At 37.9% G+C, this 16,101-nt stretch overlaps 1 protein-coding gene across 1 annotated transcript in view; it reads left to right on the top strand.

Annotated features, from left to right (window-relative positions):
• The window catches only part of CA7 (carbonic anhydrase 7), a 50,206-nt gene that overhangs the window by 13,417 nt on the left and 20,688 nt on the right, over positions 1-16,101 (top strand). Inside the window, exons 3-5 of the mRNA XM_053695005.1 lie at positions 2,829-2,947; positions 5,936-6,031; positions 15,809-15,871. Of these exons, the coding sequence (XP_053550980.1) occupies positions 2,829-2,947; positions 5,936-6,031; positions 15,809-15,871 (278 nt within the window). The remainder of the gene's footprint in view (positions 1-2,828; positions 2,948-5,935; positions 6,032-15,808; positions 15,872-16,101) is intronic.

Raw genomic sequence — 16,101 nt, forward strand, 5'->3', positions numbered from 1 at the left:
ATATTGACCCTTCCACTGCCATAACGTTAATTCCACAAAGCTAACAGTATCATATGTAGTGTCTCTCTCAGTGATATTACATTAAAGACTAAACTCTCTGTAATTGTACCCCATAGTCCTATAGTCAATCAATATATTTAATATTAATGATTGCTTATATATGAGTGTATATAATATGTACAGTATGAATGCATATATGTGAGTGTTTGTCAGTATTTTTTATATATGTGTTTGTATATGTATATGTGTATGTGTATATATATATATATATATACACTGTATGTATATATATATATATATATATATATATATATATATATATATATATATATATGTGTGTGTGTGTGTAAGTTAACATGTTTGTGTCCATACCCATTTGTGTGTATGTGTCTGTCTGTGTGTGTAAATATGTGTATATCTGTGTGTGTAAGAAATGTTATTATTGTTAACCCCTTATGTGAATGCATATTTACCAAACCTGTACACAGTGTACCTCCAGAATGACAGCAGGTTAAGTGCACCATTGAAAAAACTAATAAAAACCCAAATAAATATGCAAACATAAATCAGAAATGTGCTGCAGTCCAGTTAGATCTGAGTTATATGCTTTTATTATTAATAGAAACAATAATTTATGTGCAACAGCAAAGCACACTGAAAGGAACAGTGAGACGCTCCTATGTGTGTGAATGTTTATGTATTAATGCATATGTGTGTGTGTGCGCATGTATATGTATATGTGAGAGTTTGTGTCATTATTTTTATATGTGTATATTTGTGTGTATATATCCTTGTGTCTGTATGTGTGTGTAAATATGTGTATATTTATGTGTGTCTGTGTATTTTTGTGTCTTTATATATGTATGTATGTATGTGTGTATATATATATATATATGTATATATATATATATATATAGGCCAAAGAGAACAATCTTCGTGTCAAAGAAATGTTTTATTCCATATGAACGTTTTCAGGGAGTGACCCCTTCCTCAGACAAATTCAAACAATACAATTGTTCCCAATTGTTCATTTTACCTGCTGGAGTGTATTAAATTGTTTACAAGTAGCTCCTTTACCCCTATTTTGGCATTTGAAATAGCTGATTTAGCTTGTGGTATCCAAACCAATACTGAAAGTTTCTATACTGGAGTCTCAGCTATTGAATAGCCTAAGTAAACACAGCCAGCAGAAGAGATTACTGCTTTTAAAATAAAGATAGCAAGAGAACGAAGAAAAATTGATAATAGGAGTAAATTAGAAAGTTGCTTAAAATTTCATGCTCTGAATCATGAAAGAAAAAATTTGGGTTAAGTGTCCCTTTAAATTCCATGCATTGCATACTATATTGCCATATTTGGTTTACCATTTTGATAAACTCTGTGTCTAGCAGTTGTTTGTTGTGTGTTGAAGTAGTTGAATCACAGCCCCTCAATGCATGCCATCAATGTTAACATCTCAAATAACTGTAGAAACATTATCTCTCTTTATATGGCAATTAAAAACATGGGGGAGGGGCATATAATGTGGGAGGGGCACACAAGGTGGGAGGGGCAGTAGGGTGGAGGAGGGGCAGGTGAGGTAGGCAGAGCAAAAAGGGGGTGGGGGGCCCTGCCACACTTTTGCCCGGGGGCCCTGGTTGGTCTCAGTCCGCCCCTGGGTGTTAGGCTTTTAGATAAAAGGATTTATTTAGTGTTAGTGATGTGGGAGGCCAGAGGTTTAGGGGTTAATAACTTTAGTATAGTGGCGGCGACATCAGGAGCGGCAGATTAGGGGTTAATATTTTTATGTAGGTGGCGGTGATGTTGGGGGTGGCAAATTAGGGGTTAATAACTGTATGTAGGTGGCTGCAATGTCGGGGGCAGCAGATTAGGGGTTAATAACTGTATTTAGGTGGCGGCGATATCGGGGGCAGCCGATTAGGGGTTAATAACTGTATATAGGTGGCGGCGATGTCGGGGTAGGCGGATTAGGGTTGTTTAGACTCAGGGTTTATGTTAGGGTGTTAGGTTTAAACGTAACTTTTTATTTCCCTATAGACATCAATGGGGCTGCGTTACGGAGCTTTTGTTTCCGCGATCGCAGGTATTAGGCTTTTTTTTGCCAGCTCTCCCCATTGATGTTTATGGGGAAATAGTGCATGAGCACGTCAAAGCAGCGCTTGATTTCGGTGCGGTATGGAGCTCAACGCAACCATTTTGCCCGCACAAGCCTGCTTTTTTAAAACTTGTAATAGCAGCGCTATAGGGTGGTGAAATAACGTCGCTTTTGCGGCGGTCGTTAAAATCCCTATAGCGCCCAAAACTCGTAATCTAGCTGATTGTGCTCTCTCCCATGGAGTTGTGCATGACACAGCTCTAATTGGCTAAAATGCAAGTCAATAGATAGTAAATAAATAGCTATGTTATCAGGGGACTGTAAAAAGAGGCTTAGATACAAGGTAATCACAGAGGTTAAAAGTATATTTATATAACCATGTTGGCTTTTCAAAACTGTGGAATGGTAATAAAGGGATTGTCTATCGGTTTAAACTATACCAATTCTGGAGTTGACTGTCCCTTTAATTATTTTGTTTTTCATTTTCCTTTAAACGAACATAAAAGTTCCTACGTTAAAAAGGTAGATATTGAAATTACTAGAATTACTTTGGATAAAAACTGCAATTTAATCTTCTGAAAATAGGTGAAAGTATTGCTGCTTCTGTCATTTCTCCCCTGCACTGCATGTGTGCTCTCCTGTGCATTAGCCCATATCAGCTCTGGATTGGATGCTTGAACTGTTTTCTGATTTATAGCAACAATGTAAAATGACCTTCATTCCTGTTTTACAGTAATAAGTGGAGGTCCCCTGGAGGAGGCGTATCGTCTGAAGCAGTTCCACTTTCACTGGGGAACCAAACGCAATCAGGGATCAGAACATACCGTGGATGGAAGGTCGTTCCCCTCTGAGGTTAGTAGTATTGCTGTATAATGCGCTTACTCTGAGATTTTAAACATCCCACTGAAGAGAAGGGATGCACTTATCGCCAAACATATATTTGTAGGGTGCACTTGTGTGGTTACAGCATGAATTGTTCTGGAGTGGGCTTGTTTTCTAGGGCATTGAAATAAACTCCAAAATACTTTTTTTACATCCAATGTTTGTATGTTTTTACATACACAGTATGTTTGGAAGATTCAATATTTAGATACAATTTGTATACTATTATGCATCATAACTGCAGGATCTGTTTCAGAACTCTCCAACAATTTGTCAACACAACAAACAATGTGCAGAACCCAGTAAGACCACAAACTGTTCATTTCAAAGTATATAGTTGACATTCTAGTCATTCTAGTATTGTTTCCTACAAACATCAACTATCTTGGGCTATTGTAACGTTTAACCTCTTCACTACCAGGAATTTCAGAGAAAATGTTTCCAAAAATGCTTGATAATTTTTAGCATTTTTGCAATCACTTCATTTAAACAGAAATAGAGCCTTGTTTTTTATTTTAATTTTATTTATCTATTTATCTATTTATCTATCTATCTATCTATCTATCTATCTATCTATCTATATTTCTATCTATCTATCTATCTATCTATCTATCTATCTATCTATCTATCTATCAAAACTACATATATGTTTAAGTAGATAACCCAAGGTGTTGATCTAGGTCCATTGTGGTATATTTCATACCAAATGCATCATATTAAAAAAAATTGTAAATTTTTTCAAAAACTTTGGGTTTCTCACTGAAGTTATTTACATACCGCTTGTCTAATCATGGCACAAATGATTATAAAAGCTTCTCTGGGATCCCCTTTGCACAGAAAAAACAGATATGCATGACTTTGCCATTTGTTTCTGGTTATTAGAAGGCCGCTAATTGCAGCTGCGCACCATACTTCTGAAATTCCCGGCAGGGAAGGAGTTAATAAGTTAGCTGATAAAGGAAATAGTATAGAAATGTAAGTATTACTCTCCTACCTCCCTAATCCCATCCACACGCTTCCCCACCATCTTAGAAACTGGCAGACAGTCTGCCAGTATGCAGTTTAGGGCTTTTTTATATTATTATTTTTTTTAATTATTATTTTTCCCCTGCAGTGCAGTGATCCCTTCTTAACCCTCCCACCTCCCTGTTCCCTCCCAACCAGCTCTCTTACCCTCTCCTCTCCCACTAGTAGTGGTCATCTTTGGTACTGACAGCTGTCTGCCAGTACCCAAAGTGTAGTGTAGTCTTCCCTCCACCTCCCCCCGTGGTCATTATTTATGGTGCACCCTCTCCCTAAATCCCAACCTTTTTTTCTAGTGCAGCACCCCATCTCTCTCCCTTCAAAATATTTTTCTGTAGCATAGGGTTACTCCCACTCCCTCCCCTCTCTGACACCCACCCGCCTTCCCTCCTACACCTGCCTCCAGCACCAGTGGAGATCATTACAGATAGGGACATAGACCATGTCACTGTCTGTAACAATCTGCCTTCATTTTGTAATGGAGCAACAATCATGCTCTGTTACCATATGAAGGCAGATTCTGGAAGCTCAGGAACAGCAAGTCTTGGTTGTCACTTGACAACTAAGACTGCTTGGGCTTCCAGCAGTATGGACTTAGATCTACAATATGCAGCACAATGGACTAAGTACCACATGCCGTAGAACTACGTCCATTTGGCCCAAGGTGTTAAAAAGCTTGTTTCAATTAAAGGGATAGTAAACAACTTGTAATTACAACATTTTTCGGCATTCTTCCAATAGATTAACAAATTAGCAGAGTCTGAACTATATTAGAAGTTTAGAACAGGTTAACATCTTCAGCAGAAATGATAAGATAACAGACAGCAAATAAGATACAGATATATGGCAGGGTTAGGCATGTGAAGCCAGCCATGTGCTCCAAAGTTAAATAATCCACAATTGTCAGATTTAGATTACAGGAAAGGAAATAAATAATGAAAGCATATTGCAAAGTTGTTTTACTTTGTATAATTAACCATTTTATATTACAATCAAGATAAATTGTTAACTTCATACAATGGGCTAGATTACGAGTGTTGCGCTAACTGTAGCGCAAGTGCGGTATAGTTTTTTTTAGACTCCCTAGAGCGTCTTCAGCCTCTCTAGCCTCACCAGTCCTTACGGTATTAAATATTATTCATTAAAGGGACACTCAAGTCAAAATAAACTTTTATGATTCAGACAGAGCATGCAGTTTTAAGACTCTTTCCAATTTACTTCCATGATCAAATTTTGCACAATCTTTTTATATTCACACTTTCTGAGGAACAAGATCCTACTGAGCATGTGCACAAGCTCACAGGGTATACATATACTAGTCTGTGATTGGCTGACGTCTGTCACATGATACAGGGGGGGCAGAAAATGGAAGACAAAATACATTTTTCAGAATTTTTTTACTGCTTATTTGAAATTCAGAGTAGGTGTTAAATCATTATCTTTCTATTATGTACTTGTTACTTATGTAATTCTACTACATTGAGTGGTCCTTTAAAGGAACAGTCTAGTCAAAATTAAACTTTCATGATTCAGATAGGGCATGCAATTATAAACAACTTTCTAATTTACTTCTATTATCTAATTTGCTCAATTCTTTAGATATCCTTTGTTGAAGAAATATCAATGCACATGTGTGAGCCAATCACACAAGGCCTCTATGTGCAGCAACCAATCAGCAGCTTCTGAGCATATCTAGATATGCTTTTCAGCAAGTGATATCAAGAGAATGAAGCAAATTAGATAATAGAAGTAAATCAGAAAGTTGTTTAAAATGACATGCTGTTTCTAAATCATGAAAGAAAAAATTTGGGTTTCATGCCCCTTTAACATTAGGATTAGTGAGGCTAGAGAGGCTGAAGACGCCTAAAAAGAGAACACACAATAAAAAAACAGGTCATTCCATAATAATATACATTTTTATATTCCTCTCCACAGCTTCACTTGGTTCACTGGAATGCTCAGAAGTACTCATCATTTGGTGAAGCAGCTGCTGCGCCAGATGGCTTGGCTGTCATTGGCATTTTCTTGGATGTAAGTAAGAGATTATAAAAACATTTACATGACCAATAAGTAAAACTATAAAATGTTCTAGCACGCTCTCATAATAAAATTAAGTAAAATTGTTAATCAAGTTTTAAAAGCTTATAATTATTGAAAATAGGCGAATTTGTAAATAAATGTGGCTGAAGTTTGAGAATTTTGTTTGTTATTTGTTATTTTGAAAATTTGAAGTAAATTAGTTGTGTAATTTAAAAGTTATTCATGTGTGCATACACATATGGGGCGCGATCCGATAAAGATCGTAGTTTGCGGCGCAAGCGAGGGAACCCCCGGCGCCTGTAGTTTCAGCTAGCAACTCGAGCTATCCTATATATGGCACCGTCAGATGCTAAAATGCCGTAAGTCGGATAAACCAGGGATGTCCAGAAATCTGCATAAGTACAAATTTCTGGAGTCGCCAGTGACTTACGGCACTTTAGAAACTGCCGGCGCCTACAAAACCTGACTAAATTATTAAATCTCCCGTACTGTATAACACGCCTCCAAAACATAGCCCGACACGTCTAACCCTCTATCCGCTATCCCCCCTCACTATCCTAACAATAAAAAATGTATTAACCCCTAAACCGCCACTCCTGGACCCCGCCGCCACCTAATAATGTTATTAACCCCTAAACCGCCGCTCCCAGACCCCGCCGCCACCTACATTAACTATCCCCTAATCTGAGCTCCTACCCCGCCGCCAGCTACATTAACTACCCCCTAATGTGAGCCCCTTACACCACCGCCAGCTACATTAACTACCCCCTAATGTGAGCCCCTTACACCGCCGCCAGCTATATTAAAATTATTAACCCCTAATGTAATCCCCCTACCCCGCCGCCAGCTATATTAAAATTATTAACCCCTAATTTAATCCCCCTACCCCGCCGCCAGCTATATTAATTACATAAACCCCTAATTTAATACCCCTATACCGCCGCCAGCTATATTAAATTAATTAACCCCTAATCTAATCCCCCTATACCGTCGCCAGCTATATTAAATACATTAACCCCTAATCTAATCCCCCTAAAGTAATTACCTCTATTACCAGCCCTTAAAAGGGCCTTTTTCGTGACATTGCCCCAAAGTAACAGCTCTATTGCCAGCCCTTAAAAGGGCTTTTTGCGGGGCATTTCCCCAAAGAAATCAGCTCTTTTACCAGCCATTAAAAGGGCTTTTTGCGGGGCATTGTCACAAAGAAATCAGCTCTTTTGCATCTAATCTAAATCCCCCTACACCGCCGCTACCAATAATAAATGTATTAACCCCTAATCTAATCCCCCTACACCGCTGCCACCTATATTAAATAGATTAACCCCTAATCTAATCCCCTTACACCGCCGCCAGCTATATTAACCCTAATTATATTAGGGTTAATATAGTTAATATAGTTATTATATCATATATATTAACTATATTAACCCTAATTATATTAGGGTTAATATAGTTAATATCGTTATTATATTATATATATTAAGTATAATAACCCTATCTAACTCTAACATCCCTAACTAAATTGTTATTAAAATAAATCTAATTAATATTAATATTATTAATTAAAATATTCCTATTTAAATCTAAATACTTACCTATAAAATAAACCCTAAGATAGCTACAATGTAATTAATAATTACATTGCAGCTATTTTAGGGTTTATATTTATTTTACAGGTAACTTAGTATTTATTTTAACTAGGTACAATAGCTAGTAAATAGTTAATAACTATTTAATAGCTACCTATTTAAAATAATTACCAGTTTACCTGTAAAATAAATCCTAACCTAAGTTACAAATACACCTACACTATCAATAAATTAAATAAACTACAAATATCTAAACTAAAATACAATTAAATAAACTAAACTAAATTAAAAAAACAAACAAACACTAAATTACAAAAAATAAAAAAAGATTACAAGATTTTTAAGCTAATTACACCTATTCTAAGCCCCCTAATAAAATAATAAAGCCACCCAAAATAAAACAAATTCCCTACCCTATTCTAAATTAAAAAAGTTAACAGCTCTATTACCTTACCAGCCCTTAAAAGGGCCTTTTGTGGGGCATGCCCCAAAGAAATCAGCTCTTTTGCCTGTAAAAAAACCACAATACCACCCCCCATCATTACAACCCACCACCCACATACCCCTACTCTAACCCAAACCCCCCTTAAATAAACCTAACACTACCCCCCTGAAGATCTCCCTACCTTGTCTTCACCCAGCCGGGCAGAACTCTTCATCCGATCCGGGCGATGTCTTCAATCAAGTGGCAGAGAAGAAGTCTTCCATCCGGCGATGTCTTCATCCAAGTGGCAAAGAAGAATTCTTCCATCCGGCGATGTCTTCAATCAAGCAGCAGAGAAGAAGTCTTCCATCCGGGCGATGTCTTCAATCAAGCGGCAAAGAAGAGGTCCTCCACCGGGGCGAAGTTTTCTTCCAAGCGGCATCTTCAATCTTCTTTCTTCGCTCCTCTGACGTGGAACATCCATCCGGCACAACGACTTTCCGACGAATGAGGTTCCATTAAATGACGTCATCCAAGATGGCGTCCGTCGAATTCCGATTGGCTGATAGGATTCTATCAGCCAATCGGAATTAAGGTAGAAAAATCTGATTGACTGATTGAATCAGCCAATCAGATTCAAGTTCAATCCTCATTCGTCAGGGAAGTCGTCGTGCCGGATGGATGTTCCGTGTTGGAGGAGCGAAGAAAGAAGATTGAAGATGCTGCTTGGAAGAAAACTTCGCCCCGATGGAGGACCTCTTCTTTGCTGCTTGATTGAAGACATCACCCGGATGGAAGACTTCTTCTCTGCCGCTTGATTGAAGACATCGCCGGATGGAAGAATTCTTCTTTGCCGCTTGGATGAAGACATAGCGGGATGGAAGAAGAGTTCTGCCCGGCTGGGTGAAGACAAGGTAGGGAGATCTTCTGGGGCTTAGTGTTAGGTTTTTTTAAGAAGGGGTTTGGGTGGGTTTAGAGTAGGGGTATGTGGGTGGTGGGTTGTAAAGTTGGGGGGTGGTATTGTGTTTTTTTTTTTACAGGAAAAAGAGCTGATTTCTTTGGAGCATGCCCCGCAAAAGGCCCTTTTAATGGCTGGTAAGGTAATAGAACTTTTTTAATTTAGAATAGGGTAGGGAATTATTTTTATTTTGGGGGTCTTTATTATTTTATTAGGGGGCTTAGAATAGGTGTAATTAGCTTAACAATCTTGTAATCTTTTTTTATTTTTTGTAATTTAGTGTTTTGTTTTTTTGTAATTTAGTTTAGTTTATTTAATTGGATTTTAGTTTAGATATTTGTAGTTTATTTAATTTATTGATAGTGTAGGTGTATATGTAACTTAGGATAGGATTTTTTTTACAGGTAAATTGGTAATTATTTTAACTAGGTAGCTATTAAATAGTTATTAACTATTTAATAGCTATTGTACCTAGTTAAAATAAATACCAAGTTACCTGTAAAATAAATATAAACCCTAAAATAGCTACAATGTAATTATTAATTACATTGTAGCTATCTTAGGCCTAGATTTAGAGTTCGGCGGTAGCCGTCAAAACCAGCGTTAGAGGCTCCTAACGCTGGTTTTGGCCGCCCGCTGGTATTTGGAGTCAGTGATTAAAGGGTCTAACGCTCACTTTACAGCCGCGACTTTTCCATACCGCAGATCCCCCTACGCCATTTGCGTAGCCTATCTTTTCAATGGGATCTTTCTAACGCTGGTATTTAGAGTCGTTTCTGCAGTGAGCGTTAGAGCTCTAACGACAAGATTCCAGCCGCCTGAAAAAAGCAGGAGTTAAGAGCTTTCTGGCTAACGCCGGTTTATAAAGCTCTTAACTACTGTACCCTAAAGTACACTAACACCCATAAACTACCTATGTACCCCTAAACCGAGGTCCCCCCACATCGCCGCCACTCGATTAAAATTTTTAACCCCTAATCTGCCGACCGCCACCTACGTTATACTTATGTACCCCTAATCTGCTGCCCCTAACCCCGCCGACCCCTATATTATATTTATTAACCCCTAACTTGCCCCCCACAACGTCGCCGCAAGCTACTTAAAATAATTAACCCCTAATCTTCCGACCGCAAATCGCCGCCACCTACGTTATCCCTATGTACCCCTAATCTGCTGCCCCTAACATCGCCGACCCCTATGTTATATTTATTAACCCCTAATCTGCCCCCCACAACGTCGCCGACACCTACCTACACTTATTAACCCCTAATCTGCCGACCGGAGCTCACCGCTATTCTAATAAATGTATTAACCCCTAAAGCTAAGTCTAACCCTAACACTAACACCCCCCTAAGTTAAATATAATTTTTATCTAACGAAATAAATTAACTCTTATTAAATAAATGATTCCTATTTAAAGCTAAATACTTACCTGTAAAATAAATCCTAATATAGCTACAATATAAATTACATTTATATTATAGCTATTTTAGGATTAATATTTATTTTACAGGTAACTTTGTATTTATTTTAACCAGGTACAATAGCTATTAAATAGTTAAGAACTATTTAATAGTTACCTAGTTAAAATAATTACAAATTTACCTGTAAAATAAATCCTAACCTAAGATATAATTAAACCTAACACTACCCTATCAATAAAATAATTAAATAAACTACCTACAATTACCTACAATTAACCTAACACTACACTATCAATAAATTAATTAAACACAATTGCTACAAATAAATACAATTAAATAAACTATCTAAAGTACAAAAAATAAAAAAGAACTAAGTTACAGAAAATAAAAAAATATTTACAAACATAAGAAAAATATTACAACTATTTTAAACTAATTACACCTACTCTAAGCCCCCTAATAAAATAACAAAGACCCCCAAAATAAAAAATTCCCTACCCTATTCTAAAATACAAATATTACAAGCTCTTTTACCTTACCAGCCCTGAACAGGGCCCTTTGCGGGGCATGCCCCAAGAATTTCAGCTCTTTTGCCTGTAAAAAAAAACATACAATACCCCCCCCCAACATTACAACCCACCACCCACATACCCCTAATCTAACCCAAACCCCCTTAAATAAACCTAACACTAATCCCCTGAAGATCTTCCTACCTTGTCTTCACCATCCAGGTATCACCGATCCGTCCTGGCTCCAAGATCTTCATCCAACCCAAGCGGGGGTTGGCGATCCATAATCCGGTGCTCCAAAGTCTTCCTCCTATCCGGCAAGAAGAGGACATCCGGACCGGCAAACATCTTCTCCAAGCGGCATCTTCTATGTTCTTCCATCCGATGACGACCGGCTCCATCTTGAAGACCTCCAGCGCGGATCCATCCTCTTCTTCCGACGACTAGACGACGAATGACGGTTCCTTTAAGGGACGTCATCCAAGATGGCGTCCCTCGAATTCCGATTGGCTGATAGGATTCTATCAGCCAATCGGAATTAAGGTAGGAATATTCTGATTGGCTGATGGAATCAGCCAATCAGAATCAAGTTCAATCCGATTGGCTGATCCAATCAGCCAATCAGATTGAGCTCGCATTCTATTGGCTGATCGGAACAGCCAATAGAATGCGAGCTCAATCTGATTGGCTGATTGGATCAGCCAATCGGATTGAACTTGATTCTGATTGGCTGATTCCATCAGCCAATCAGAAAATTCCTACCTTAATTCCGATTGGCTGATAGAATCCTATCAGCCAATCGGAATTCGAGGGACGCCATCTTGGATGACGTCCCTTAAAGGAACCGTCATTCGTCGTCTAGTCGTCGGAAGAAGAGGATGGATCCGCGCTGGAGGTCTTCAAGATGGAGCCGGTCGTCATCGGATGGAAGAACATAGAAGATGCCGCTTGGAGAAGATGTTTGCCGGTCCGGATGTCCTCTTCTTGCCGGATAGGAGGAAGACTTTGGAGCACCGGATTATGGATCGCCAACCCCCGCTTGGGTTGGATGAAGATCTTGGAGCCAGGACGGATCGGTGATACCTGGATGGTGAAGACAAGGTAGGAAGATCTTCAGGGGATTAGTGTTAGGTTTATTTAAGGGGGTTTGGGTTAGATTAGGGGTATGTGGGTGGTGGGTTGTAATGTTGGGGGGGGGGGTATTGTATGTTTTTTTTTACAGGCAAAAGAGCTGAAATTCTTGGGGCATGCCCCGCAAAGGGCCCTGTTCAGGGCTGGTAAGGTAAAAGAGCTTGTAATATTTGTATTTTAGAATAGGGTAGGGAATTTTTTATTTTGGGGGTCTTTGTTATTTTATTAGGGGGCTTAGAGTAGGTGTAATTAGTTTAAAATAGTTGTAATATTTTTCTTATGTTTGTAAATATTTTTTTATTTTCTGTAACTTAGTTCTTTTTTATTTTTTGTACTTTAGATAGTTTATTTAATTGTATTTATTTGTAGCAATTGTGTTTAATTAATTTATTGATAGTGTAGTGTTAGGTTAATTGTAGGTAATTGTAGGTAGTTTATTTAATTATTTTATTGATAGGGTAGTGTTAGGTTTAATTATATCTTAGGTTAGGATTTATTTTACAGGTAAATTTGTAATTATTTTAACTAGGTAACTATTAAATAGTTCTTAACTATTTAATAGCTATTGTACCTGGTTAAAATAAATACAAAGTTACCTGTAAAATAAATATTAATCCTAAAATAGCTATAATATAAATGTAATTTATATTGTAGCTATATTAGGATTTATTTTACAGGTAAGTATTTAGCTTTAAATAGGAATCATTTATTTAATAAGAGTTAATTTATTTCGTTAGATAAAAATTATATTTAACTTAGGGGGGTGTTAGTGTTAGGGTTAGACTTAGCTTTAGGGGTTAATACATTTATTAGAATAGCGGTGAGCTCCGGTCGGCAGATTAGGGGTTAATAATTGAAGGTAGATGTCGGCGATGTTAGGGAGGGCAGATTAGGGGTTAATACTATTTATGATAGGGTTAGTGAGGCGGATTAGGGGTTAATAACTTTATTATAGTAGCGCTCAGGTCCGCTCGGCAGATTAGGGGTTAATAAGTGTAGGTAGGTGTCGGCGACGTTGTGGGGGGCAGATTAGGGGTTAATAAATATAACATAGGGGTCGGCGATGTTAGGGGCAGCAGATTAGGGGTACATAGGGATAACGTAGGTGGCGGCGGTTTACGGAGCGGCAGATTAGGGGTTAAAAGTGTAATGCAGGGGTCAGCGATAGCGGGGGCGGCAGATTAGGGGTTAATAAGTGTAAGGCTAGGGGTGTTTAGACTCGGGGTACATGTTAGAGTGTTAGGTGCAGACGTAGGAAGTGTTTCCCCATAGGAAACAATGGGGCTGCGTTAGGAGCTGAACGCTGCTTTTTTGCAGGTGTTAGGTTTTTTTTCAGCTCAAACAGCCCCATTGTTTCCTATGGGGGAATCGTGCACGAGCACGTTTTTTAGGCCGGCCGCGTCCGTAAGCAACTCTGGTATCGAGAGTTGCATTTGCGCTAAATATGCTCTACGCTCCTTTTTTGGAGCCTAACGCAGCATTTGTTTGAACTCTCGATACCAGAGTTAAATTTATGGTGCGGCCAGAAAAAAACCCGCGGAGCGTTAACAGCCCTTTTACCGCCAAACTCCAAATCTAGCCGTTAGGGTTTATTTTATAGGTAAGTACTTAGATTTAAATAGGAATGTTTTAATTAATAATATTAAAATTAATTAGATTTATTTTAATAAGAATTTAGTTAGGGATGTTAGAGTTAGATAGGGTTATTATACTTAATATATATATAATATAATAACGATATTAACTATATTAACCCTAATATAATTAGGGTTAATATAGTTCATATATATAATATAATAACTATATTAACTATATTAACCCTAATATAATTAGGGTTAATATATTTAATATATATAATATAATAACTATATTAACTATATTAACCCTAATATAATTAGGGTTAATATAGTTAATATAGCTGGCGGCAGTGTAGGGGGATTAGATTAGGGGTTAATCTATTTAATACAGGTGGCGGCGGTGTAGGGGGATTAGATTAGGGGTTAATACATTTATTATAGGTGGCAGCGGTGTAGGGGGATTTAGATTAGATACAAAAGAGCTGATTTCTTTGTGACAATGCCCCGCAAAAAGCCCTTTTAAGGGCTGGTAAAAGAGCTGATTTCTTTGGGGCATGCCCCGCAAAAAGCCCTTTTAAGGGCTGGCAATAGAGCTGTTACTTTGAGGCAATGTCACGCTAAAGGCCCTTTTAAGGGCTGGTAATAGAGGTGATTACTTTAGGGGGATTAGATTAGGGGTTAATGTATTTAATATAGCTGGCGGCGGTGTAGGGGGATTAGATTAGGGGTTAATACATTTAATATAGCTGGCGGCGGTTTAGGGGGATTAGATTAGGGGTTAATACATTTAATATAGATGGCGGCGGTGTAGAGGGATTAGATTAGGGGTTAATACATTTAATATAACTGGCGGCGGTGTAGGGGGATTAAATTAGGGGTTAATACATTTTAATATAGCTGGCGGCGGGGTAAGGGGCTCACATTAGGGGGTAGTTGAATATAGCTGGCGGCGGGGTAGAAGCTCACATTAGGGGGTATGTAATGTAGCCGGCAACGGTGTAGGGGGATCTCATTAGGGGGTTATACTTTTAATGTAGGTGGCGGCGGGGTCCGGGAGCGGCGGTTTAGGGGTTAAATACTTTATTAGGGATTGCGGCGGGGGATCGCGGTTGACAGGTAAATAGACATTGCCCATGCATTAGGTGTTCGGTTTTATTTAGCAGTTTGCGGTTGACAGATAGACATTGCGCATGCGTTAGGTGTTAGGTTTTATTTAGCAGCTAGTTTAGGGAGTTACGGGGCTCCAATACACAGCGTAAGGCTTACTACGGCTGCATTTTGTGGCGAGGTGAAAATGGAGTAAGATTTCTCCATTTTCGCCACGTAAGTCCTTACGCTGTATATTGGATACCAAACTGCGCGGGTTTGGTATACCTGTCTATGGCCCAAAAACTATGGGCGAAGGCAGAAATATACGAGCGTAACTTCTAGGCTACGCCGTATATAGGATACCAAACCCACGCAAATTTTGGCATCGCCAGCTTCTGCGGGCGATTCTGCATATCGGATCGAGGCCATGGCGTTCCAGAAAATTAATGTTTTAAGTTATGGTATAGTGATGTTTTATGTATATGCACATAACCAAAATAGGTAACATTCCAGTAATTTTGTGAAGTGATAGTAATATCAAATTCTCCAGATACTTTAATGGAGATATCTGCTGTCACTAGCGGTTCTTAAGGTTTACAACTGGAACTAACCATGGTGTTTTCAGTACAAAAAAAACCTTCAAATAAAAGATTGGGTTCTATTGTTATAAACTATCCTACTAAATTGGTTTTAAAATACTATGTCATTCTGGATATTATACTGGATTTGGTTAGCATTGTCATGTTGAATAGCTAATTTAATTATTTTAGTAGTAGTCACATTTATATTAGAAATATTTATTATGTATAGTTTTGGATACTAACCAGACAAGACAGACTGTTCAACTTCTTCAAAATGAGCTTGCTTGTAAAAACATTTGACCTGCGTTCATAGTGGAAAACTGTTGATGCGTTCATGGGAGGGCTTTATGAAATGTATAACTGTTAAATGCCTTATAAGGACTATAGAAAGCTTAATTAAGAATAATTAATTAGATATAAGGCTTTTTAATAGAACTAAAAATCCAGCAGAATATATTTACTCTCCAACTTGCTTTTCACTTGTAGACTGGTGGAGAACATCCAGGGTTAAACCGACTCACAGATGCATTGTACATGGTGAGATTTAAAGTAAGTGTCACTGTGGTATAAAATGGAATGATAACAATGGTGAATGTTTTTTTTTTATTATTGACAAATGTATTTGCCTTTCATGTAAAAAATGCTTTTTTTTCAGTGTACCTGTTCAGTTTTGACAGTTACAACCAGAAATGTTTATGAAAAGTTTATTTTGTATGTATATTATTAGCTAATTTTAAAAATAACCTACTTACTGTCAGCTCTACCATATCCAGTATTGA

This window comes from Bombina bombina, chromosome 1, assembly GCF_027579735.1.
Source record: "Bombina bombina isolate aBomBom1 chromosome 1, aBomBom1.pri, whole genome shotgun sequence".
Taxonomy (NCBI): Eukaryota; Metazoa; Chordata; class Amphibia; order Anura; family Bombinatoridae; genus Bombina; species Bombina bombina.